Here is a 23,808-nt window from a genome sequence, read left to right on the forward strand (position 1 = left end):
AAAAATATTATACTATAGAGACAACTTAGTGATAGTTTTATACCATAGAGACAACTATGTTGTTTTTTGTTCTGTTTTGACAATTTTTTCAACATTTTATTAGACAATAGCAACATCGGACGGTGTGAATTACTTGAGTTTCATGACAACACTATGAAATCACAAATGCTCTATTAGAATAAAATCGTTATATAAATTATAAAAGTTGAAGTGCCAAGTACATTTAAAAACTTTATAATATGCCTCGAAAAAAGTTGAAATTGGGAATCAAATAGCAAGGCTAGCAGAAGCGTGTGTTTTTAATTAAGCCCTCTCTAAACACATGTCTTTACAAATCTTCCTCTAAATTTTCTTTTCTTTTAGTCAATAGCCCTTTCTAAGACTGAGAGATATTGAGAAAGCAGATATGTTTCGTGCAAGTGAAATCTCAATGGAAACTATCAATTCCAAGGAAAAAGCATATAAGATAGTAAACAAGGAGGGATAAGTTTTACAGCCTAGATATTGAATCAAGCAGTTATGTTTCAAAAGAAAGTGTCAGTCAGATCACAAATGACAAGACATAAGGAGTGAACAAAGTTATACAACCTGCGAAACGATCACAATGGTCTGCCTTTTCCTCCAAGACGGCGTGCAAGCTCAAAATCTTTTCTCACTGATATGAAGAGAAGCAGACATGGATGAGGCAATGTTGTATATAAAATGGGTTTCCTTATTTTGGGGAGTACTACTTACTTAGAGTAACACGCCTTGCATGGATAGCGCAAAGCATAGCATCAGAGAACAAGCCAATTAAAAAATCTTCAGCCGCCTGCCCCGCCCCACACCAAAAGAAATATAAAAAAAAAACGATCAGTTTAAATTAGACATCAAGTGGAAAATAGGAAACAAAAGAGGGAAGGAGTACACGTACCTCTTGAATAGCCATAAGAGCTTCAGCAGTCCAACGGGTAACATCGGGAGGGGCAAAGATCTGGGTGACACTTCTCACCTGGGATAGTATTAGTAATTTGTAGTTAGAGAAATCACCCCATAATGGTTGCTCCAAATTCTATATCAGTAATTGCAGAGTCATTGAAAACAAGTAAGCGGGAATGTATGAATAACAAAGTTCATTACTAACTTCTCGGATGAAACTAGCGGCAGGGATAAGAAGTTTGGTGGTCTTCTGGAAATGGCGAATCTCTCTGAGGGCAACGGTTCCAGGCTTGTAACGGAATGTCTTCTTCTTGTTGGAACCTACAAGGGGGACAAAGACAGACAGACAGACATAATAAGAACAAATGCAAATAGACATGTCCTGAGAGAATGATGATCCAAAATAGAGATTTTAAAATCTGTCACTAACTTTTAGGCATAGCTTGTTTAGTTCGCTTAGTCCCTCCTTTCTTCACAAAACCAAAACAAAACAAAAAAAACAGATGAGAGAGCAGTTTGTTGATAAAGAAGCAAATGAATGGTGTGAAATGGAAATGTAACTTACTTTTCTACCGGCTGGTGGAGTCGTAGTAGGAGTTGCTGCTGCAATTGATTCATGTCACAACACACGAGAGATGAAAAGGATTCATGGATCTCAGAAAATGAAATAGAAAGACTCACTCTGTTGAGCTTCTCCTTGGCTGCCTTCTCTTCTCGTCGGGGTCTACACATTTCAATCGATTCGTCAAAAAAACAGTAACGAGATTTGCGTAAAAACCTAAAACGGGAAAAGAAAATAGATGACGTACCGCACTCGGACCTTCCGCCGCCGCCGCCGAAGATGAAGCAGTCGCATCTACAAATTTCAGATGCCAAATTAGGGTTTAACCTAGAAAATAAATATCAAAAAAAAGGCAGAGAGAGAGAGAGTACTAACTAGTTCGATTGCGATCTCGTGCCCTGGAAGCGAAATGTTTGGTTCTCGCCATTGATTACTACTTACTGCCGCCGGAGGAATAAAAGATAAATAAACCCCTTTGAAATAATTATCAAAAACTTGGGTTAACAAATGAAATGAGAGATTGATTATTTGGAGAAAAAAAAGCGGAGGGAGAGATTATTTGTTTTCCCGCTTCTCCTTCAATTTTTTTGATTTTCAAATCCTTCTGCTTTCTTTCACACCAACGCTTCTTTTTTGTACACACAGACTACAACTCATAAGAGGCATGAATGGTCCTCCTACTTCTTAACACGCCATCTCACTCAGAGGGTTTGCTCAGCACATATATACAAAGAGTGTTTTAGCCACTCAATCCGGTATATCTCCGGTTTATAGTTGGTTTGGTTTTTAAAACAGTGGTTTTTTTTTAGAAAAATAAGTTGGTCCATATAATAATATAATATATTTTTTATTAAACTAACTATCAAATTAATTAGTAGTGTACAAAATAATATTTTTTTCTTTTCTTAAATAAAAACTACGAAATTACCTAATATAATTAACATATATATGACAATTAATGATTATGAATAATACATATTTGATAACAATTTTTTTAACCTCTCATTTTTTGTTTAATTTTATATTATTAAAAGAAATTAAACAATCACATTAAGCATATAATAAAAAAAATTAGATTTTTTCTTATAAGTTATATTTTGAATTTTTAAAAACGACTATAAATGACTAAAAATGGTAAAAGTCTCACATTGAAAATTTTGTGATCAATAGTTTAACTTTTTTTTTGTTCAATCAAGATACAAATGATGATCATATATTGTAGGGGGCGTTCGGATACACATTCGGGTTCGTATAGGGTATTTCAGTATAAAGGTATAAAACCCGTTCGGATATTTTCTACACTTCGAGTCGGGTTCGGATATTTTATGTTCGGGTTCGGATATTTTGGGCCGGGTTCGGATATTTAAATTTTGAAGAATAAATAAATAAATGATTCATTGTTTAAGTTTTTTGTATTTAAAATATATTTTAACCGGTTTCCTAATTTTAAAAAAAAAAATTAAACTATTAATAGGTTTGGAGATAAAACTTTGAAAATAGAAAGACATTAATTTAGTTGTTGTTTTGAAATTTTGGATGCAACTTTTGTTAATGCAAAAAACAAGAGCTTGATATATATAATCAAGTGGTCTTGGCTCAGTGGTAAATGGGTTTCAGCCGGAGAATCGAACTAGTCATGTATTAAATGTAAAATTTTGACTTCCATTTACCAATTAATATTATTTTATAAACTATTTTTCTTTTCATCTATCAATAAATAATATATTGAGATTTTAGATATGTGGTTTTCAAATATTTTTTTTTAAATGCGATAAACTAATTCTTCAGTAACCGTTTAATAGACCACAAAAGACCCAATATGTAAAGAGCCATCACAACATATCAGGCCTATGAGTGCAAACAAAAAGCTTTTTCCTCAAAGCAAGAGAATACATAGCTTTTACAATCATTGAGCTTTTACTCCGTTCTTCGGCCATTCTCTTCGGGAGTTCAATTCATAAAAAGTAGGAAATTAGAACATATTTTTATTAAAATTGTTCTCTTCCCATTTGGTTTCACTTTCGACTTGTTTACTAATGGCTCATTGTGAAATATGTAAATTATTTTGTTTATTGAATCAGTTTTTAGATGATAATTCTTCTGAATAAACCCAAAGTTAGTTCATTCGAAAAAAATAAAAAGAATCAGAGGAAAAGAAAAATTAACAACTAAAAATAGATTCTGCCGCCACCATACCATGTCCTCTGCTTTCAAGACATCAAGTTAAAATGGAGTAACGACCACCGCCGGTGGATCCTCCCGGACAAGACCAATCTGGTCTTCATAATTTCCAAACGGGTTCTCACCTTCGTAATTTCCCGGTGGATTATAAACGCAAATCGCATAAAGGCCACCATTTGAGCAATCCACACGTGCACACCCAACCTTCGTGCTATCTCTCCACACGATCTGCGTGTAATGTCCACACATTTGCCCCGGCTCGCACGTGTTAGCCTTCACGTCGTAAAACTTGTTCTCGTCGGCCCACACTTTAACGATATTTATGGTCCTCCAGTTATTCTGTCCCGCCCAAAATATGTTTTCGCCATATGGACCGTTGGAGTGAACAAGCCTACAGTCCCCAACACGCTGTCTCGCCCACCTACGCGCGTACGCCGCTAGTCTTCCGTCCCATCGTAACGGTGGTTCTCCCACGCGGGCTCGTATGAGGTTGTGTGCGTATAGAAACTGAATGCTCGCTCTGTTTACTTTGTTACGATGATGTCGTCTTCTCCTCCACCTGAACCTGAATGAGGATCGTTTCCCGGTTAACGATAGTGGTGATGATGAGGACAGAAAGCGAGTACTTGTCCCTGACGAAGAGTTAACGGAGATCTTTGTAGAAGGCTCGCTGTGATTAATCTGGCCCGTCACAGCCCAAAACTGAAGGAGGAATAACACAATGGCGACGAATATGATAAAGGGAGCTCGTAATCCCCGTTTACGAAGCTCCATTTTTCAATAAAGAAAAATGCAAGTTTTTTGACCGGAGAGTTGGTTACTTAAATCTAGGTAAAAGTATAATTAACTCTACGGTAAAATTTGTGAGACGGAACGGATTCATAGGTAACTGTTTCTATTTATGAACGTTAAATATAAAATTATCCTTTTCAACTTTGCAAGTCAATCAAAGTCAACGCACGGTGAATATTGAATATCGGAATGCCATTAGGAATAAAAATGGTAGTTAAAACTACATTTAGGCAAAATATTTAAGGTCCAAGTGGTAAAAATATAGTACTTCACACAAGACGTACTTGACCGGTTGGTTCATCAACCAAATTTTTTTCTGAGACCGGTTATCCTGGTCCAGGCAAGCCATAGCTTTGTCTACGCGTAATCTGTGATTGACGAATAAGAAAAAAATCACAACTAGAGATCATGTAAAATGGAGAAAAGAACATAGTGATTCCCTGACGGTCTATTATGATAAGCACTTCCTGATGATCATATACACACATTATGTTATCTTATCCTCCTAAATTTCTTGTAACGATCTAACTATAACAAGATTCATGAGAGATTTAATGTTGCCAAGAAAAAAGAAAGCTAACCTCCATAGCTATACGGAGACAAGTGTTGGGCTGTGTTCACTCGCCTCTAGACCAATACCCACTCTTTCCACCAGTTTTACGCTCAAGCCTCACATCTGTAATGCTGATATCTTTGGAAGCAGCCTTGCACATGTCGTAAACAGTTAACCCGGCAACTGACACAGCAGTCATAGCTTCCATCTCAACTCCGGTTTTGCCAGTGCAAGAAGCTTCTCCTTCAATGTCAACACTAAAATCCTCAGGGTTTAATCTCAAGTCAACGCGAACATGCGTAAGAGCAATGTTATGACACAGTGGGAGCAAACTGCTGGTTTGTTTAGCTCCGTTGATGCCAGCGATCTTGGCCACTCCGAGAACGTCTCCTTTCCCCATTTGGTTGGCTAAGACCAAATCGAAAACTGTTTTGCCTAGAATGACTTTACAGCAAGCCAATGCGGTTCTCTTAGTATTGTCCTTTGAAGAAACATCCACCATCTGAGCTTCCCCCGAGACGCCGACATGGGTTAGCTTAGACATATCTTTGGGAGGTTGTTCATATTGCCTAGAACTCTCCGGTTTTGTAAATTCCAGAGATCCAATACTGGAATTCAACTCAGGGTAATCCATAGTCGCAGGAGGTTCAGCTCCAAAGATTGATTGCATTTCCTGAAACACCAAACGATCAGCTAAAATCCAACGAAGATGTAGGAATCTATGGAGAAAGCAACGAACTTTAAAGCCTTTAGTTTCGCATAATCGTGAACCCAAGATCAGTGATTTTGAAATATTCGTTAAATTTTCTTTTGATTCCCTCACTAGTCTATCATCGGAGAAACGAACTCCAAAGCAGTAACAAGATTAGTGTAGCTAATTAGAGAGTAAGAAAACCTGATTCAGCTCATTTAATATTCGGAGATCTATTTCATCGGAAAATTTACTGCTGAAAGCCCTTTTCGCCGGAGAAATCACCGTCGGAAATCGACGGAGAAACATGGCGCGACGGAGCGTCGGAAACATTTTATTTCACGACAAGAGACAGAACAGGATGAGAGAAAGAGACAAAAACTAAAAGTAGGGTTCTACTAAACCGGAAAGAAAAGAGTAGCGAACCGTACATTTAAAACCGAAATATCCGAAATTTGAGCCTGGTACAATTTTTTAAACCGAAATGGAAATATAGCTCAGGTTATACGAACTGTACTATTTGTACAAATGAGCTGCCAATCGTGGCTTAGCTAACGCCCACAATGGTTTAGCCTTAGGCATAGTCATCCCGTAAACTTCGACCGTATCAATATTTTCCGGCGAAGTCCAGTCAAAGCAATGGAACAGCCGAGCCAAAGCCATTAGCACCATCGTCACACCTAACGGAGCTCCGGGGCACTTCCTCTTCCCCGCGCTAAACGGCAATATCTTATAATCCGCCCCGCGGCTTATCTCGACCCTTCCGCTACCATCAACCGGCCAATGTCGTTCGGGCCTAAACTCGTCAATGTCGTCCCATATCTTCGTGTTTCGACCCAACCCATGTGTGTTGATGAAGACTCGTGTCTTTGCTGGGATGTAATAGCCGTTGACCGTCGTTGGTCGAACGGATTCGTGAGGGATCAAGAACGGTCCGGCCGGATGCATCCGGAACGTCTCTCGTAAAATGGACTAGATCAGATTCATCGACCATCCGATTCGATCCTACAATATTGTCGAGCTCCTCTTGAATTTTACGCATCGCTCGTGGTTGTTTAATCACTTCAGCCATAGCCCATTCGTTCGTGACCGCAGACGTGTCGGTCGCAGCCGCTATCATGTCCCACTCAAATTACAAATATAAACGTAAAACAATTAAAAGACAGTCAGATATTAACATAAACAAACTTATCAAAAAAATATTAACATAAACAAACGTAATGAGTTTGATGCATGAATGAACTTAGTCATAAATCAATAACAATACCTGAATGAGAGCTTTGATTTCAATGTGTTCTTTCCCATTATCACCAGGGAGAGATAGTAAAACCTCAACAAAATCCATTTCTCCGTTATCATTATTATTATCTTCCCTTTCCCGTTTTGTCCGTCTGTGCTCCTCGGTGATCTTCGTGTGAAACTTGTCCACACGCTTCTCTACGTCCTTCATTTCTTTCTCGCAGCCGTACGGATCCACCCATCTCCAAAACGGCAAGTAGTCGCCTAAGTAAATAACACCCAACAGCCTAAACAGCTTATGAGTTATATGCATAAACTCTTGAGCTTCTTTTGGACCTACTACAGACCCTGGCCCAAAGAATTGCTTCCCTAGTAGCATCCGGGTCACATTGTTCATAGAGAAAGCACCCAATACTTCCCTAAGGTTTATGAGTTTTCCGCATTCTGCTCTTTTGTAGACATCTGCTATTAGGTAACGGGTCTCTTCAGCCCTCTGGGCTGTAAAAGATTCGAGTCTTTTGGTTGTAAGTAGGTGTTCCATGCATATCCTCCTCATTCTTTTCCAATGGGGGCCCATTGGCGCTAAGGCTACATCCCCGCATCCGTAAGCCAGGTGGAGTGCGGCGAGTGTTTTAGGCCTCGATGAGAAAACATCATCTTGCCTGAAGAGAATCTCTCGGATGGTATCCGGATCATTCGTTGTGATGGCATCGACGTTTCCAAGCCGAAGGTAGACTAATGAGCCGTACTTGTCACAGAGCGTAGCCATATCCCGGTGAGGTAAAGGACCCAATTGGAGAAGGTTGCCTAAAATAGGCCACCTTAGTGGGCCTGGAGGAAACTTTTGGGTTTTACATGCTGAAACTTTTAGCCATCTCCATAGAAGAACATTAAGAGAGAGAATAGCAAAGAGAGAAAAAGCCAACAATAAAATCATCGAATCTTACATTTTGTGTTCGATTCGATAGAAACATTTCATTCGTTTACAGTCTTTGTTGTCTTAATATATAACAAATAATGAAAGATACTCTTAGCTACGTTTTTGTTAGAACTACCATTCACCCAACTTCCCGAATATTTAGATAAAAACTTTATACCTCTTTCTTTGGTGCACTTTGACAAACTACATGCTATGTTCATGTTCTTTGAATCGGATTATTAGGACAGAATTAGCTCACGGAAGAGACATCGCATCTTGATAAAAATACATGTAAAACTGAGCGCAGACAGAAAATCAATATAATGTCAGAAAACTATTAGAAAGGTTGCAATTTTTGTCCTTGGGGTTATCGAAACTGAAAGGAAATATGTAAAAATGACATTTGTTCAGTAAGAACAACTGAAGGCCAACTATGGAGTGGTTCCATGGTCTAGCGGTTAGGACATTGGACTCTGAATCCAATAACCCGAGTTCAAGTCTCGGTGGAACCTTTTTCTTTTAACTAACTCTAGTTCCATGGTCAAGCGGTTAGGACAAATGGTTTCATGGTCTAGCCACTTATTTCTACCTTCTTCTGTCTCTCCCAAAGGCTATTTATTTTATGCACCACCTGTGTCCGCGTTCCGGAAGGCACCCCCTCTCTTTCTTTCAGTATTGTACCACAATAATCGAAACATTGTATATGTTTCACCATTAACATTTATATCATCAAAGGATAAATGAGGGGATACGCATAACAAGTGAACATTTCTCCCTAATGGTACATATAGTCCACTTAAAGTCAGAATGGGCTGATGTACGGGTAAGCATAATTATATTTCTGTAAACTTTGTTCTTCATTGATAACAAAAAGTTTTTCTTTTCTTTTTAATTGAATACTAAAAGTATATTTTGTATGGATGCCACTCATTTTTATTATCCCATATCGGCTTCCCCACGGACCACGGTTAATAATTAAACCTGGATATATTCATTTTAACCCCGTGTTTTATTTCTACAAAATCCATCATCGTCACCTTTTTGGTACCAACCAAAACATAATCATAAAAAGAACTACTTAATATCTAACAAAAACTCACGAAAAGGTAAAGGCACCGACCAAAACTTAATGCTCATCTTATGTAAGTAAGCAAAAAATAACTCAAAGCTCATCGAGAAATAGACGTCACAAACACATGCACACACAGTTACTTCCTGTAGAAAAATTAAACAATGTTTAACTGTTTCAAGAAAGCACCGGAAGCAAACTGATCATATATCTCTAGCTGGTAGTAAAGCCAAAGCCGTAAATGATCTGATGTAAGAAGGAGTGTTTTATAACTCCACTTGTTCCCTATTTCCTCCCAAAAGAGAGTAGATATCTTTAAATAATACTCCCTCTGTTCCTGAAAGTAAGATTTTCTAGAGTATGCACGCTTATTAAGAATTTAATAAATGTTTATAATTTAATTTACTTTTTTACTTTATTATACACTTTCCAATAACTTTCCACCAATGAAATTTAATCAATTCAAATATTCTCAATTAATGTTCCTCAAAAGTATAAAAAAATACCTTAACAATATAGAAAATCTATCTTTGTGGAACAAGAAAAAAACCTAAAACATCTTACTTTCGGGAACGGAGGTAGTATTTTCTTCCCAGAATATTACTCGGAGTAACTTTTAATGTCCTTGTTTATATGTGTGGAAATTATTTTTATATAGACGTGATTGGTTAAAAAGTGGAAGCCATATACTTCAGGTAATATTTATCAAATGCCCTTTTGATGTCAGTATATAAATCACCGTACGAAGACGTGGTTTTTCTTTGTAGATATATTTTCACGAAAATGGCATGCATGCACTAAGCAATTACACCTAATAAAGCGATCTCAATTAAAATAACAAACAATATAGCATGAAGATTTCCTGAATTTGTTGGAGTAAATTATTTTAGTATATACATGTTCACATCGAAACTTTAATGTGTAAATGTTATGTGTATATATATGTCAAAAGGGTGATTTGTATGCTAGTAGTATATAGTAGCATGTTTTGGTTTTCTTTTTCTTTTTATTTTTTTGGTTGAGTTAAAAAACAAGTTCTGGACTTAATTAGTTCATAATTTACCAGGACGAAAAAACAGAAGATGTTTTTATTTTGTCAAAGAAAACAATAATAATAATTTTTTGTTTCTTTTTCTTCTTCTAATATGTTAGAAGTTGCTAGCTAGTTTTTTTTCATAATATCATTATTTTAGCTTTTACGTTGTCCAAACTATAATATATGCATGTTGATTACGAAATCTGAAGAGATAGTGCTATGTATTATTTATTCCAATCTTACTTAACTGCAGACATATAGGATAGGACATCACCAGTACCTTAAGCTATTGAAAACCTTTCCCCACCACTCCCGTATGATAGGAGACAGAGAGCTGACATATACACTTTTTTGGTTCAATTTGACATATATAGACTTTATTACTGGGGACATCAATAAATCATGTTCATAAATTTTGTTCTTATGCAATATTAGAATCATTTTCGCTTCTAAAATGTATTACTGGTTTGATTCGATTCCGTTAATTACTGTAACAATCCATATATGTATATATGCGAACACAATATACCATGCTGGCTGACTTCACAATTTTAACATGTTCTACAACACTCATTTTTCATCAACTAAAGTAATCGGCGGTAGACAGTTCTGTGAATTTTTATTTAAAAAAAATAAGTTCGATGATTTAAATTTTATCATGTTGGAGGTCACTTATGTAAATTCGCATGGGAACGTAACGTTTTTGGTTACTGGATGAGACTATAAATCAATATTTTAAAATACGGTCCAGGCGTTTGCCTATGCGGCGTACATGCGCTATACGGTAACCAATCGTACTGTTTTAATATTATACAGTGTTTTGTGCGGATTTACATAATTCAGGCAAATAATAGCGTTTAGGCGGACATTATGCGATCTACACGGACGCTTAGACGAATTTTAAGCATTAATATTCAAAAAATAAACTATTAATATTATTATTATATTTTATTAATGATATTATTTATATTACTTTTACTTGTTTTATGTATTTATATGATTGTGGATATTAGTATAATTGTTGCAAAATCATTTTAAATTTATCATCTTTATATTATTAAAATGGCTTTAATTTTTATAATTTAAAACTATTTATATATATTAAAATATATATTTATATACATAAAATTGGATTTAAAATATATTTATTTTCAGTTTTTTTTTTTGCAATAATGTATATATATATTTATCTTATATTTATATTTCACGTAAAAGTATTATATACCCTGTTTATGCGTCCTTCTATACTCCTATCATTTTGGAACACTGCTATAAATGCTGAGTACAGTGAGTGAAACCACATCACAAGAAAGAATGAAACTATCACCACCACCACTTACCAACAACGAACAACCAGCCGCAGATACTGCAGTTAAATCTTGCGGTGGAGGCGGTAGAGAAACTTTCTCGGCGACGAGGCATCCAGTGTACCACGGAGTTCGCAAACGTCGATGGGGAAAATGGGTTTCCGAGATCAGAGAGCCCCGAAAGAAATCTCGGATTTGGCTCGGATCTTTTCCGATACCGGAGATGGCAGCTAAAGCTTACGACGTGGCGGCGCTTTGTCTGAAAGGAAGAAAAGCTCAGCTAAACTTCCCCGACGAAATCGACGATTTACCTCGCCCGTCGACGTGTACGGCCAGAGATATCCAAGTCGCGGCGGCCAAAGCGGCCAACGCCGTCAAGATCATTAAAACGGGAGATGACGTGGCAAATATCGGAGATGGAGATGATTTCTGGGAAGGCATAGAGCTGCCAGAGCTTATGATGACCAGATGTGGGTGGTCGCCGGAGCCTTTCGTTGCCGGAGATGATGCCACGTGGTTGGTGGACGAAGACTCGTATCAGTATCAGTTCATGGCGTGTCTGTGAGTGCATGTAGTTGTCGACTGTGTTCTGCGTATTCACTATACGTGTGCGCTGTATCGTTACTGTCTTGGCTAGATCGATTAGATGCATGCAAGTATATTTTTATGCATTTTATTATTTGTCTCTAGTTTATTGTTTTACGTGACGGTGACGTGATTAATATTATATAGATACTATCAGAGCACCTCCGATGAGGTTATACCCATTGGAGTTCTAAAAATTCATGTGTATAACTATATGTTTGTATATGTGTATGTATGTGAGGGATCCATTATTTTATGGAGAACTCCACCCTTAAGACCATGATTAACTCGGAGTTCTTAGAGTGGAATTTTTACCGGAAATTAAGAAACTGTTTCTTAACTTTTAACTAAAAAAACTAAGAACCGGTTCTTAAAGTCCTTATTTAAGAACCGGTTCTTAGCTTTTTTTAGTTAAAAGTTAAGAAACAGTTTATTAACTTCCGTTAAAAACTTCATCCTTAGAACTCCGGGTTAATCATAAGGTTCTTAAAACAAAGGTTTTAGAACCTTAAGGGTGGAGTTCTCCACAAAATAATGGACTCCACACATACATATATATATATACAACATATATTTATACACATATGAATCTTTAGAACTTCAATGGGTAGAACCCCCATTGGAGGTGCTCTCAAGTTTGTACGATCTTGAAAAAAATATGTATATGTGTGTTCTTATACAGTTTTAATTACATAAATTTGCTTGCATAAGTAATAATGATACTAACTTTAACTGATGTACTGAAATTTAGGGTTGTTGCTACTTCCTAATAATAACCATGCACTCAGTTTTCATGGACGCAAATAAATAAGCTATGCTTAGAAAATTCTTTGATCAAAATGCTTATTAAAAAAATGAAAGTTAAATTTTTTAAGTTTTCCTAAAGCATTTGTATCACGAACAAAAACTAAATACTGTTTAATGAATCAAAATCGCGATCGAAAAGAAACATGAAAATTGTTAATTGTTAATAAATCTTTCTCTAGAATATAATTAAGATCGATTTAGATATACATGCTAAGAAATGGACCACACATATGTTTTTGTCCAGAAAGGATCATCCGTAAACGTATCGGACCCTTTATATAACCAGTCCGACCCTAAGCTCGACATATCATAAGACATAAAGAAGTAATTATTTGACCTAATACACGTACTAAACATTTTGACATGTGCATATTAAGTTGTAGTACTGTAATAGTATTTTTTTTTTGTTCAAAAGTAATAGTATTATTTTCATGTAGGACACACGATAAGACGAGAACGCGGAAAGTGTACCCGCATGGAACCAAGAGCTGTCTTGTTAGTGAACTTTGAAATTATTAGTATTTGTCCTTGCATCGTCGTGATACGATTTTGCACCACATATTACGTGTTGAATAATCACGTCTAAAACGACACTCGAATTTATTATTCGAGACAAGGACTTGTTTGTCTTAAATTGCATCTTCACTCCAGAGCTATCTAGTCGTTCAGAAGTCGATTCCAAAAAAATCGAATACATATTGGTCTTATTGTAAAATATGAAAATGTAGCTTCATTGTGATCGTCAATTTCGACTGGGTTTTTCAGCGTCGATTTCGACTTTTGTGCGTCTTTTCGAACGCATGTTCTAGGATTACAACTGAAGATACTCTACGAATTTTTTCTCTCCTTAGCCACTTTCATCTGTTGCTATGTTTTAGTTTTGTTGGTTTCTCAGTTTCCGTCGAGTATCTTTTCGGTTGTAACCAATTTAGCATCCGGCGTTTAATTTTAATATAAGCATTTGATGTTAAAAAAAACATTAATTGTGAACCGTTGCAGTATGGCAACTATCTATAAAACTTCTTTCAGCTGGAAATTCATTAACGCATCTTACAACCATATTCCACTTTTTGTTTGTCTTCTTACAACTATTTACTATTTAGTTAGAACGGATAAATAATATCATATTTGACCAATAATGAGAAAATAATAAATGGCCATCCATAAGAAAAAACAGAGGTATATATCTATTTTGATGTTTCTCTAAATATCTTTTAAGCTCATATGAATCAGTGAGTGGACTGATACTGATATTTGGATTTTTGCAGTTTAGTGAGAGAATTTCATATTTACAAATAATCTTTCATATAGCCAGCCAGTCCGGGTGCTCGGAAAGAACTAACTGTAGCAGTCTAAAGCTGAAATGAATCCAAGTGATTAGTTAAAGCTTCCATAACCCATTTTAAACTAAAAATCTTAAAATTGCTTTAAAGGGTTGCGTCAATACTAAAAGAGGCATCATATGAAAATAAAGACCTAACGTTGCCAGCAAGACACAAGATTGCTTTAGTTGTAGCCACAAGGTTTCAAGGACATATGGGCTTTTAGTTAGTGAATTGGGTTGAATACGGTCTTAATTAGTAAATTGGGTCTTGAAATTGTTTAGAAGTATGGAAATGATTCCTAACATTTTCAAACTTTTGATCTAAACTAATACTATTAAACTTATATATTGGAAGGAAATATCACACACATATATACATGAAGACAACACACATAACACACAATTTTAGAGGCAAAGTGAAAACCTAAACTCCTGCAGAGATCAAACAAAAGACGTTTTTTTCAAGACTCTAGAAGGGAAACAACCATCCAACAGTCCAACCTAAGAGCAGACCAGCACCAATGAGACTAAACCCCAACGCAAAAGCCATCATATATCTCCCAATCTCCCCCATTTTCTTATTCTTCTTCTTCCCTCTTTGCATCCTCTTCTTCAGATTCATTCCTTCGACATGCCCTTGTTCTTCTTCCTCCTCCTTCATATGCAGATAGAGAGATTCCATCTCAAGAAGCTTAATCCATTGCTTGTAAGCTAAAATCTGCCTCGCTTGCCTCATCAAGACAGTTACCAGACGGTCTTTCTCAGCGCAAGCTTCTTTGGCAGCTTCCTCTGCTTCCCTTGCTCTGGTTTGAGAATGCCTTAGAGCTTCTAAAAGCTGAGCTTTGCTTATTAGATCATCGCTCTGAGGAGAAGACTTTGGACTCGTGTTCTTGCTATCTGTGCTATTACTGCTGCTCTCAAACCGATCACTCCAAGCACCTTGCTTCCATGGTGATTTAATAACTGCTGTCTGAAACCCTTTTTCACCATTAGTAGTGCAGTGAATGCTCTTGTGGAGCTTCTGAGGCGGAGGAAGATCACAGTTTTGAATATGATGATCAACGGATCTAGTGGACACCAAGAGAGCTAGCTCATCTTGATCCGTAGCGCTTCTCCACCACGGCATTGTAGCTGTATCTTTCTTGCTAATAAAGCTATAGTCTTCTTCTTCTTCTTCTTCTTCTTTACTTATCTTGGTCAAGTCGACGAATTGTTGCAATTTGGTATCTTGGAGGAAGGAGTTTGCAATCTCCTCATCAAAACCAGCTGATCCTCCTTTAAGCCACCATTTGGTATCGGAAGAGAAATCAGAGGAATCTCCAAAACTTGTAGAAGAAAAGCTGTTTTTGCCAGAAGAAGAAGAAGAAGAATGTTGTTGTTGTTGTTGGTGGCAGCAACAAGCTAACCTCGGAGGCATTGTAGCATCTTCATGAACAAGAAAGCAACGGCTTGCTCTTCTTTGCCAGAGTGCTCTTACTTCAGCTGCTCCCATTTTATCACATCAATGTTAAGACTCCCTGAAAAATTAAAGAGAGGATTAAATGGCAAAATCAAAAGATAAAAATATTCGATTTTATGAATTAAAAAAAACAAAACTTGTTCTCTCTTCTTACCATAGATCGATTGCTTCTAAGCAAATGATTAATCCAATATACAAGCGAGAACTTTAATTAAGCAACATAACACGACGCAAGTCTTGCTGCGATCGATCATTCAAGCATCTTCACAAAAAAAAAATATATATTAAACAGTCAATGATCACTATTTCAATCTCAGCCTAAAAATCATAATTGAATTTCTGAAACAGATCCACGAGGCATAAGAATATAAATCTAATCACCAAAATCAACTTGTTAGAGCACAAATGAAATTTTACTAACTTTGTCAGAAAATTTTAATATCAGAAGGGAAAGCCGTACGATGGAACCATCTCTGGCTCGAGAGAAAAACAATCAGATCGAACAAAAACGATCGATGTGAGTAAATTTTATGTAAATCAGACACGAAAACAGAAACAGAGAGGAGAAAGAGATTTGTGCACAAAGAGATCATTAAGAAAAAAGCAGAGTAAAGATACCATTTTAATTAATTCGAAGATTCCACTGAATCTCTCTCTATTAAAATGATCTTCCAACCGAAGCTTTTGGCTTTTCTGCTTCTTTCTTCCTTCGCACTCTGTCCCCCATTTTTGATTCGAACCCATTTTCACAGTTTCGTAAAGTTTCTTTGAGTTCCAAAACGACACAGTTTCAATCACTTGTTGGCTTGGTAAGCCGCTGGATTGACTACACGTGTCTTCTGAAGGGAGAATCGACGGTTTCACATAGTGTAGACCCCCACATTTATTTAAAGGATAAGACGTATTTATTTTTTCTTACATGGACCCACCACGATGGGAAAAACAAAAATATCATTAGTCTTATTCTAAGCTTTGATTAATCATTCATTCCTTTCCTTTCCTTCTGTCGGCTTTAAAGTTTACCCCTAACACCATTTTTATCAAATTAACCATCTTGAACCACTGTAATTTGATCTTTTCCCAAGTGCTTTACTATACGATTAAACGAGTGAAATAATGTTCATATATTGCATATGTAATAACCAGGTGTACTTCGGTCGGATACGTGTCACTAGAGATGTTGTAGTCACCCACCCACGTGTTCTCACTGAAATCAAACTCATCCTCGTGTTAGTTAGTATGGATAACTCTCGAGTCACGGCATGCAGCATACTTGTGCCAACCTTAAACCTAACTATTGTTGTATCTTAAGTCCAGTAAGTGAGCCCCAGCTAATTTGACCAGAAAAGATTATGAATAAGAAGATCGAAGCTTCAAAATTAGTTACTTTACAAAATATCCAGCAAGCATATAACTCTCGAATAAATAAATAAACCAATTCATATGAACATTTAAACGCATACATATGTTTTGGTTATATCCCCTTTTTTCTTCTTCCTTCCTGTTCTCTGACCGTAACAGAGATGGATCTGCTGAGAAGAAGAAGCTGACTTACATGTCAGCATTGATGCCGAAGATGCGAACCTTGTGCATGTTAGGGAACTTGGCGACAACAAGAACCATGAGAGCGAGTGTGTTGAGCAACAGCCATGGATGTCTGTAATCTGTTGTATGTGATGCTATCAAGTACCTGCATTTGTTTTTTACAAAGAAAATGTATATCATTAAAGATTGTTCGATTAAAACCACAAGAAAACTTATCTATAATGTCAGATACAAAGTGACAGAAGAGAAGATAAAGAGCTAAATCTCAAAGCTCATCAACTCAAAAACTAGAAGGTTAGTTTGAGTTCTCCAGAGTAAGGCCTAGGTTTAAGATTGCGGGAATATAAATGAGTCTTAAGGTTTACTCCATTCAAAAGAGAATGCAATTAATAAATAAACAGAAACAGAGGGACATACAGGACAATGGGAACGACGGTGAGGAACTTGCGGTTGCTGGTAAGTTGCTGACCGTTGTCCATCTGTTCCCACCAGGTGAGAGCATTGTAGATGCCTTGGTCTTCCCCAAAAGGAGTTCCTTTCATCCAGTGGAAGCTGTGATAAGTTACCTGTGTGATGATACCACACCAAAATAATTATGCTCTCTACTCAAAACTGGCCTTTAAAAATTGCATCTTTAATTAAAAAGTCTGATAAACTCGACGACATTGCTATAACTGATAATATCAATTCACAATCGCAATCAACTCAAAAAAAAAAGGTATGATAACCAAACTAATCAATAACCAAAACTGAGAAACTCGTAACCAGATTCAAATCCAGCAATCCCTATTGAAGAGCGTACACAATGGCAAATATTGTTAAAGAAGGAGGCAGCTTACAAGGAAGTGGGAGAGATTAACAACGGTCCAAGCCATCCCAGGGGAACAGCCAGAGACGGAGAGAACAGCTAGCCACCCGAAGAAGATTATCAGTATATAAGTCGTCCACACCCCTGGATACATGAACCACTCCGTGTTCCTGTTCATATCCGGCGGCGCCACCGCTTTCACATACAGTTTCGCCATCTCCTTTTTCTTTTTCCCCCTCTGGATCCAAATCTAAGAAGATATTTCGAGACGACGATTGATTGATTGATTCTCCGATCAAAAGGAGGAAGCTTATTTGGAAACTCACAACTCTCTCTCTCTTTCCAGATCTTCGGTTTAGTTTAATTTAATTTTGTGAAAGACGACTACTGCCTTTTAAGCATGAAACGGTGGCGTTTAGTTCCTACTTGAGCATTTGACAAAACGGTGGCGTTTAGTTCCTACTTTGGAATTTTAACGACAAACTAAACGGATTATGGAGTGTTCCAAGTTATTGGACTTGCAGTTTTGTTACACTATAATCCATCACAATACACTCCATAACATGATTCACGACGCCATCAACACTTGACTCAAATGATCATATAGTCACCTAACAAACTCGGTATCAGAATCTTCTTCCTCTTCTTCTTCTTCTTCTTCTTCTTCTTCAACTTGCTCAATGCTCTTCACGTCAAGGTTGAGAGCCAAATCCTCAACGGACACCTTCACCACATCCCTTCTAACTCCAATATCAGTCGCATACCTGCTCATACAATACATTCCAGCTGTCACCGTCGCCACACCTATGGGGTTTGGAATCAGCAGACTGAAAGGAGAAGAGAGTACTGCAGCCAAAGGAGCACCGACAATCGATGAAGCTTGACCGCTTCTCCCTACACCCAGCTTATCCATTATAAGCAACCCTGTCTTGCAGTAGAGCGCGAAATCCTCGCAGTTGTTCTTGAAAATGTCGTAGTTTCCGAATCCGTTTTGGAGAAGGTACATTGCCCTGTGGATGACTGAATCAGTCGGGTCTGATTGCGCGGTTGTGCAGGTGCCTCCGCGGACTTTGGTGAGGAAAACTGATGGGCTGACTCCGTATTCGAAGCAGTAGAGCGAGCCGTTCTTGAGGAAACAGTCCAAACAAGAAAGGACCACTCCGCTGTTTGGTTGTCTGAAACCACAATCTGGAAACGTTGGGCAGATGTCTTCAGTGGAAGAAGAAGCTGAGGTGAATGACTCCATGGGAGAAGAAGAAGATGAAGAATTAAGGTTGTGCTCAGGTCTGAAATGAACAACCTTGGATCCACCGACAAAGATTCCTGCAATAAATGTTTCCTCTCAACCAATTAAATTAAAGCTCAACAGAGTTCGATGGCGTGTCTAAAACAGTATCCAATCCAATCATCAACAGAGGAATATACAGATAAAGTCAATGAGATTTCACACTAAGTAGAGATTAAACAAAGTCAAAAGCTTTTTCTTTTATAAGATCTATCTATAGATTAAAGTCAACAACTTTCTACAGTTCCAGAAACAGAGAAGAAAAAGAAACAAACTTTGGGAAGTTACCGTGGTGAGAATAAGCGAAGACTGCTCTGTAAGTGTAGATGTGATCTCCTGCCTTTAGCTCCTCTCTCTCCATCTTGTTCGTTAGCAAACCCATTCTTCCTTCTTCTTCTCTCTCTCTCTCGATACACAAAGCTTTTCCCTTTTGATTTTCTGGAAAATGCAGCAAACGTTGTTACAAGTGTGAGCTCTGACGGTGGGATCTGACGTCAGCTAGATAGCTAAAGGCATATGATTGGGTGAACGAACTGGAGCGGGTGAGCTAATTCGTTACGGAATCTTCTAACGGCGTTATCTCCAAATCCCAAATGCGACCAACGAGGTCCAAAGTCGCTGATTTTCCGGGGTCCCTTTTTACCTTGATTACAGGCGAGGGTAATATAGTATTTTCACCGTGCATGGCGTTGGTGCATAGGTAGGTAACCGTAACAAAGCAAAGAAAAGAACTACTTGGTGGAGTAGGTGAAGCAAAGGATGTTTGTTTACATTTCTTTTATTCTTTCCAAAGTTCCAGTAAAAATAAAATTACAAAGGCTTTATAAAAGTAGAAAAACAAGGCAAAAGATCACACGCTATTAGTAGTATTAGAGAGAGATACTCCAATCATAAATTTTGACATCAAACTCCGGATGCTCTTCCAATCTCTGCCTCAACTCCTTAGCCTTCTCTGCGTCCTTAGCCAATATAAGCGAGAATCCTCCACCCCCTGCACCCACAAGCTTGAAACCTGAGCTATAAGGCTGCGAAAACGCAAATAGCCTGTCCACAAACTCATTGCTGCAATACGGATCAAGCTCTTGATGCAATCTCCAAGCCTCTGACATTATCTCCCCAAGCTCATCCACTTCACAGTTCATCAACGCTTCTCTCCCGGCTTTCGCCAGCTCGGTCAAACGCTTTATGCTTGATATCAAGAGGTTATCTCTTTGTAGATACCTTGTTACAACCTTGTGTAGGACTTGGTGAGCTAGCCTGACCTGTTTTACAAAAAAAAAATGCATCAAGACAAAAAAAAACTCTCTTTCTTCCTCCTCTCAGTAGTTGTTGTTGTTACTTACTTGACCAGTGAAAACAACGAGGAGGCGTTGCTGCAACTCTGAGATCAGCTGTGGAGATGCGAGTAAAGGAACAACTTGAAGACGCAGAGGGATTCCAGGAAAGCTTGAAGTGAATTTGATCCCTGGGTATAATCCACCTATCTGATCTTGCCAGCCACCTCCAGTACCCATGAGCTGCTCCAGAACCAAGACGAGCCTCGCAACATTCTCATTGCTTTCATCTCCATCAGATATCTGCAAAAGTCCTTTCACAACAGCTGCAGCTAGGATGCTAGAGGTTCCTAGACCGCTGCCACGAGGAACATTAGCCCACGTCTTTATTGCTAACCTTGTGGAGTGTTCTTGAACAATGCCGGTTACCAACAGAGCAGATTTAACAAGCCTGAATGGATCGTTAACTTCAAAGGGTGTCTTGATGGTTCTTGGATCTTCGATGTGTAGAGCGTTTCCAGCGTCGTCTTGGATTGAGATTCCACTCTTCTCATTCGTTGTCTCGATGATTGTGCCGATGGGAAGTGAGCCTTCTAAGGTTATTGCCATGTTGAGGACGCAGCCCGCACGCTCTAAACTCCATGGAGGTGTATCACTCCAACCTCCTACAAAGTCTACACGAACTGGTAGTTCAACTTTCGTCCTTCTTGGTTGAGAAAGAGAGATATGATTCTTCTCAGAAGGAGGCTTGCCGCTTGATTCCAAGAGATGTTCTGAAACCACAAACAAACAAAAGAGTTATCTATCTCACAGCTGTGTCCATATGTAATTAGATAGATTTTATTACCTCTAAAACCATATCTCACAGCTGAAGCAGTTTCTTCCGCAATTGCTTCCCAGACTTTATGTTCCAACTCTATCGCCTTTGCCTCATCCCCACATGCTCTCAGAAGATCAACTTCCACCTGATATGCACGACTCTTTGGAAGAATTCTAGAGTTTTGTTCCTGAAATTTGGGACATTGATCCAGAAACTTCTTGCATATCTCCAATCCTAGTGACTCTTTCTGTAAAATCTCATGGCAGAGTTGAGACAAATTCCTCCCAAGCATACCATAGTTCACACACGCTTTAGCGATTCCCGCCGCGAGATCAGCTTGATGATTGCTGGAGCCACTGCACATCTCAGGGAAGTTTATCGATCCGTGCAGCTCTTCTAAGCTCACACGTTTTGCGCTTCTCCACAAGGCTATCTTCTCCTTGCTTCTCCCATCATCTAAACCCATCAGCCACGACGCTAGCTTCAGCATTTCACTGTATGTGAGAATGGGGAACATTTTAGCATTCCACAAACATCTCTCTTGTGATGATGCTTTGAAGTTCCAGAGGTCACTTTCCTCGATGCCAAGATCACAGAGTACTTTCTCTAACGGTTTACCGCAGAAAGTTGCGTCTTTGTGAATCGAGTTCTTTGGATTATCGTGGAGACCACAGTAGACAATGACTCTCTCCTTGTGTCCCACCAACGGGACCTCCCAGAGACAATGCCTGTCCGGAAGCATGAACCTGAAACTCTCTGGAGCTTCACTTGGGATGTGAATGCCAACAACTACGGACTGGGAACCGATTTGTACAGCACCAGAGACTGTTGAATCATATATAAGCGAGTCTTCACCAATGGAGACACCAGGCGCAATTTCACTAGACAAGATGGCACAAGAGGCTGCAATATCGGAAACCGTAGTTGCGGGGATGGAACATAAGTGCCTTCGACCTACGATTCCTGAAGCATCTCCGCTCAAGTGGTCCAGTACCTCACTTGATGTTCCAAAATGTAAAAACTGCAAATCATCTGAGTAGCACAAGATGATAGAAAGAGTTAAAAAAAAAAAGAGTAATGAAATGCAGTTGCTAATTATGGGATGAGTAGAAACATACACGTGCAATAGCTGTACATCTTTTGCCTCCCTAGACTGTTGACAAGGTGATCTCCTAAAGGTCGGGTTCGTAGCCAATCATGCCTTGAGGGAACCCAAGCAGCCACCAGATCTTCATACAAACTCATCTGCAAGTCATCACAGTTACCTATGTAAAGAGGCCAGCCAGTTGCTGTTGAAGAACTACAAGCTGCACAAAATATGAGACAACGGACCTCTTTTTTACAGCCTAAAAGCTCTGAGATCATCGGTTGGCAGGAGCATCCAAGAGCGACCAGATCCAACCATGCTCTGCCCCTCGCAGATATGATCCCAGTGTCGAGGAGCGTCTGTCCGTCATGCAAAATTGCATCTTTCTTGACAAGCTCCTCTACTGTAGGCTTCTGGAGAAGATCATTCACTAAACTGACAGTAAACCCTTCGGCAAGAGACTCGGATGTGGATGTGACGATGACACCGTGGTTGGAAGCAATATCAAGAGTGATGGGCACAGTAACAATGGAGGCCGAGTCTTCAGGGAGAGTCATTTTAAAAGCATCGAAACATGGAAGGACATCCCCGGTCATAATGAACAATCCACCTTCATAAGTTAAAAAAAAGTCAAGATCAAATCAAATGGTTAAAACACAGTTTGAATATGGCACTGGAATACAAGACCTTGATCACCGAAGGCGTGCCTTGCAGATGAAGCGAGAGCAAGAATGTGATCAAAAAGGAGAGGAACAGGGCCATCAGGATCATCGGAAGCAAGAAAAGGAAGTGGGAGGAAGACTTTGCCCATGGGATTAGCCCAAGGCACTCTCTTGGAGTCACCTCCAGCATGAAGCATCAACACATGCTTCTCAGAGAGGAATCTAACCCAAGACATGGGAGAGGACTGAGCACACCTACCATTTGCAACTTCCTCCTAAACATAAACATCAAATAAAATCTAGTGACATTTAGATAGATCCAGATCAGAAAAAAATGAGAGAGTTCATTGCACAATGCTAGATCCGGATTAACTAAGTTCCTGGACCAAATCAACTACTGATCTCATTCAGATATATTCCAAAATTGATATAACCTGACAATACAATTACCTCTGAAGCAATGGGATCGAACCCTAATTTCTGATAATGCAGAGCGAGAGCGTAGATGGCGTTAAGAGTGGCAGCGCCGGAGCCGATCCGCTTGCCGTCTGGATCAGGAACGGCCAAAGTGACGGTGGAGTCAGCTATACGTCCCATACGCTTGGCTCTACGGAGCTGCCAGTCGTAGAGCTCGGCCTGCTCGGGACTGGCGGCAGTGAGGAGGATCGCATCCCAAGTGGGGACCCTGGTGGGATGGCGCACGGAGAGACGCAAATGGTACCACGACTTGCGGAGGATCGTGGCGAGGTCAGCCTTCTTCCTCTGTTTGTTGTTTCTCGAGGATCCTGCCATTTTTCGGAATCAAATCTGGAGGTTTAGTGGACAGAGGAAGGAGAGGGAAGTTATTTAACAGCTGGTCAAAAGTCAAACAGACAAGACAAGGTA

The 23,808-nt window shown here is 38.7% G+C and overlaps 8 protein-coding genes, 1 non-coding gene and 1 pseudogene across 13 annotated transcripts; 2 read left to right on the forward strand and 8 right to left on the reverse strand.

The window, feature by feature from the left end:
• Positions 1-444: 444 nt before the first annotated feature.
• On the reverse strand, positions 445-2,169 carry LOC106375035 (histone H3-like centromeric protein CENH3). 2 transcript variants are annotated; one of them, XM_013814937.3, is made up of 9 exons: positions 1,856-2,169; positions 1,728-1,774; positions 1,600-1,642; positions 1,484-1,521; positions 1,349-1,388; positions 1,124-1,239; positions 914-991; positions 736-811; positions 445-655 (listed from the first exon to the last, which is right to left on the reverse strand). In XM_013814937.3, exons 1-9 carry the CDS (start codon positions 1,905-1,907, stop codon positions 600-602), a joined length of 546 nt encoding a protein of 181 aa, XP_013670391.1. In that variant the 5' UTR covers positions 1,908-2,169; the 3' UTR covers positions 445-599. The 2 variants fall into 2 exon arrangements, with proteins under 2 accessions (XP_013670391.1, XP_013670392.1); XM_013814938.3 differs by having other exon boundaries at positions 1,484-1,518; positions 1,856-2,128.
• A 1,364-nt stretch (positions 2,170-3,533) lies between these two features.
• Positions 3,534-4,633, reverse strand: LOC106375034 (pathogenesis-related protein 1A). The gene has a single exon (XM_013814936.3). The coding sequence runs from the start codon at positions 4,433-4,435 to the stop codon at positions 3,704-3,706; it is 732 nt and encodes a 243-aa protein (XP_013670390.1). The 5' UTR covers positions 4,436-4,633; the 3' UTR covers positions 3,534-3,703.
• On the reverse strand, positions 4,629-6,150 carry LOC106377366 (cyclic pyranopterin monophosphate synthase, mitochondrial). Its single transcript, XM_013817590.3, has 3 exons — positions 5,902-6,150; positions 5,035-5,679; positions 4,629-4,821 (listed from the first exon to the last, which is right to left on the reverse strand). Exons 1-2 carry the CDS (start codon positions 6,028-6,030, stop codon positions 5,071-5,073), a joined length of 738 nt encoding a protein of 245 aa, XP_013673044.2. The 5' UTR covers positions 6,031-6,150; the 3' UTR covers positions 4,629-4,821; positions 5,035-5,070.
• Positions 6,114-9,356, reverse strand: LOC106374064 (annotated as a pseudogene).
• TRNAQ-CUG lies at positions 8,296-8,367 on the forward strand. Its single transcript has one exon. It is a non-coding gene; the product is annotated as a tRNA-Gln (tRNA).
• Positions 9,357-11,173: 1,817 nt separating the features above from the next.
• On the forward strand, positions 11,174-12,549 carry LOC106375033 (ethylene-responsive transcription factor ERF023). Its single transcript, XM_013814934.3, has one exon. It carries the CDS (start codon positions 11,236-11,238, stop codon positions 11,830-11,832), a length of 597 nt encoding a protein of 198 aa, XP_013670388.1. The 5' UTR covers positions 11,174-11,235; the 3' UTR covers positions 11,833-12,549.
• A 1,764-nt stretch (positions 12,550-14,313) lies between these two features.
• On the reverse strand, positions 14,314-16,219 carry LOC106377358. Of its 4 annotated transcripts, none has more exons than XM_013817580.3 (3): positions 16,061-16,219; positions 15,597-15,704; positions 14,314-15,500 (listed from the first exon to the last, which is right to left on the reverse strand). In XM_013817580.3, the coding sequence occupies exon 3, from the start codon at positions 15,473-15,475 to the stop codon at positions 14,453-14,455; it is 1,023 nt and encodes a 340-aa protein (XP_013673034.2). In that variant the 5' UTR covers positions 15,476-15,500; positions 15,597-15,704; positions 16,061-16,219; the 3' UTR covers positions 14,314-14,452. The 4 variants fall into 4 exon arrangements, with proteins under 4 accessions (XP_013673034.2, XP_013673035.2, XP_048621437.1 ...); XM_013817581.3 differs by having other exon boundaries at positions 15,864-16,100; XM_048765480.1 differs by lacking the exon at positions 16,061-16,219 and adding an exon at positions 15,903-16,058.
• A 558-nt stretch (positions 16,220-16,777) lies between these two features.
• LOC106377363 (ORM1-like protein 2) lies at positions 16,778-18,139 on the reverse strand. Its single transcript, XM_013817586.3, has 3 exons — positions 17,827-18,139; positions 17,405-17,553; positions 16,778-17,132 (listed from the first exon to the last, which is right to left on the reverse strand). The coding sequence occupies exons 1-3, from the start codon at positions 18,010-18,012 to the stop codon at positions 16,994-16,996; spliced, it is 474 nt and encodes a 157-aa protein (XP_013673040.1). The 5' UTR covers positions 18,013-18,139; the 3' UTR covers positions 16,778-16,993.
• Positions 18,140-18,265: 126 nt separating this feature from the next.
• On the reverse strand, positions 18,266-19,712 carry LOC106377362 (protein LEAD-SENSITIVE 1-like). Its single transcript, XM_013817585.3, has 2 exons — positions 19,369-19,712; positions 18,266-19,118 (listed from the first exon to the last, which is right to left on the reverse strand). The coding sequence occupies exons 1-2, from the start codon at positions 19,460-19,462 to the stop codon at positions 18,403-18,405; spliced, it is 810 nt and encodes a 269-aa protein (XP_013673039.1). The 5' UTR covers positions 19,463-19,712; the 3' UTR covers positions 18,266-18,402.
• Positions 19,713-19,828: 116 nt separating this feature from the next.
• LOC106377357 (bifunctional fucokinase/fucose pyrophosphorylase) lies at positions 19,829-23,750 on the reverse strand. The gene is made up of 7 exons (XM_013817579.3): positions 23,374-23,750; positions 22,949-23,198; positions 22,507-22,871; positions 22,293-22,419; positions 21,202-22,206; positions 20,424-21,127; positions 19,829-20,342 (listed from the first exon to the last, which is right to left on the reverse strand). Exons 1-7 carry the CDS (start codon positions 23,713-23,715, stop codon positions 19,950-19,952), a joined length of 3,186 nt encoding a protein of 1,061 aa, XP_013673033.1. The 5' UTR covers positions 23,716-23,750; the 3' UTR covers positions 19,829-19,949.
• Between the last annotated feature and the right edge of the window lie 58 nt (positions 23,751-23,808).

The sequence above is a fragment of the Brassica napus genome, chromosome C8 (genome assembly GCF_020379485.1).
Source record: "Brassica napus cultivar Da-Ae chromosome C8, Da-Ae, whole genome shotgun sequence".
In the NCBI taxonomy this organism is placed as follows: domain Eukaryota; kingdom Viridiplantae; phylum Streptophyta; class Magnoliopsida; order Brassicales; family Brassicaceae; genus Brassica; species Brassica napus.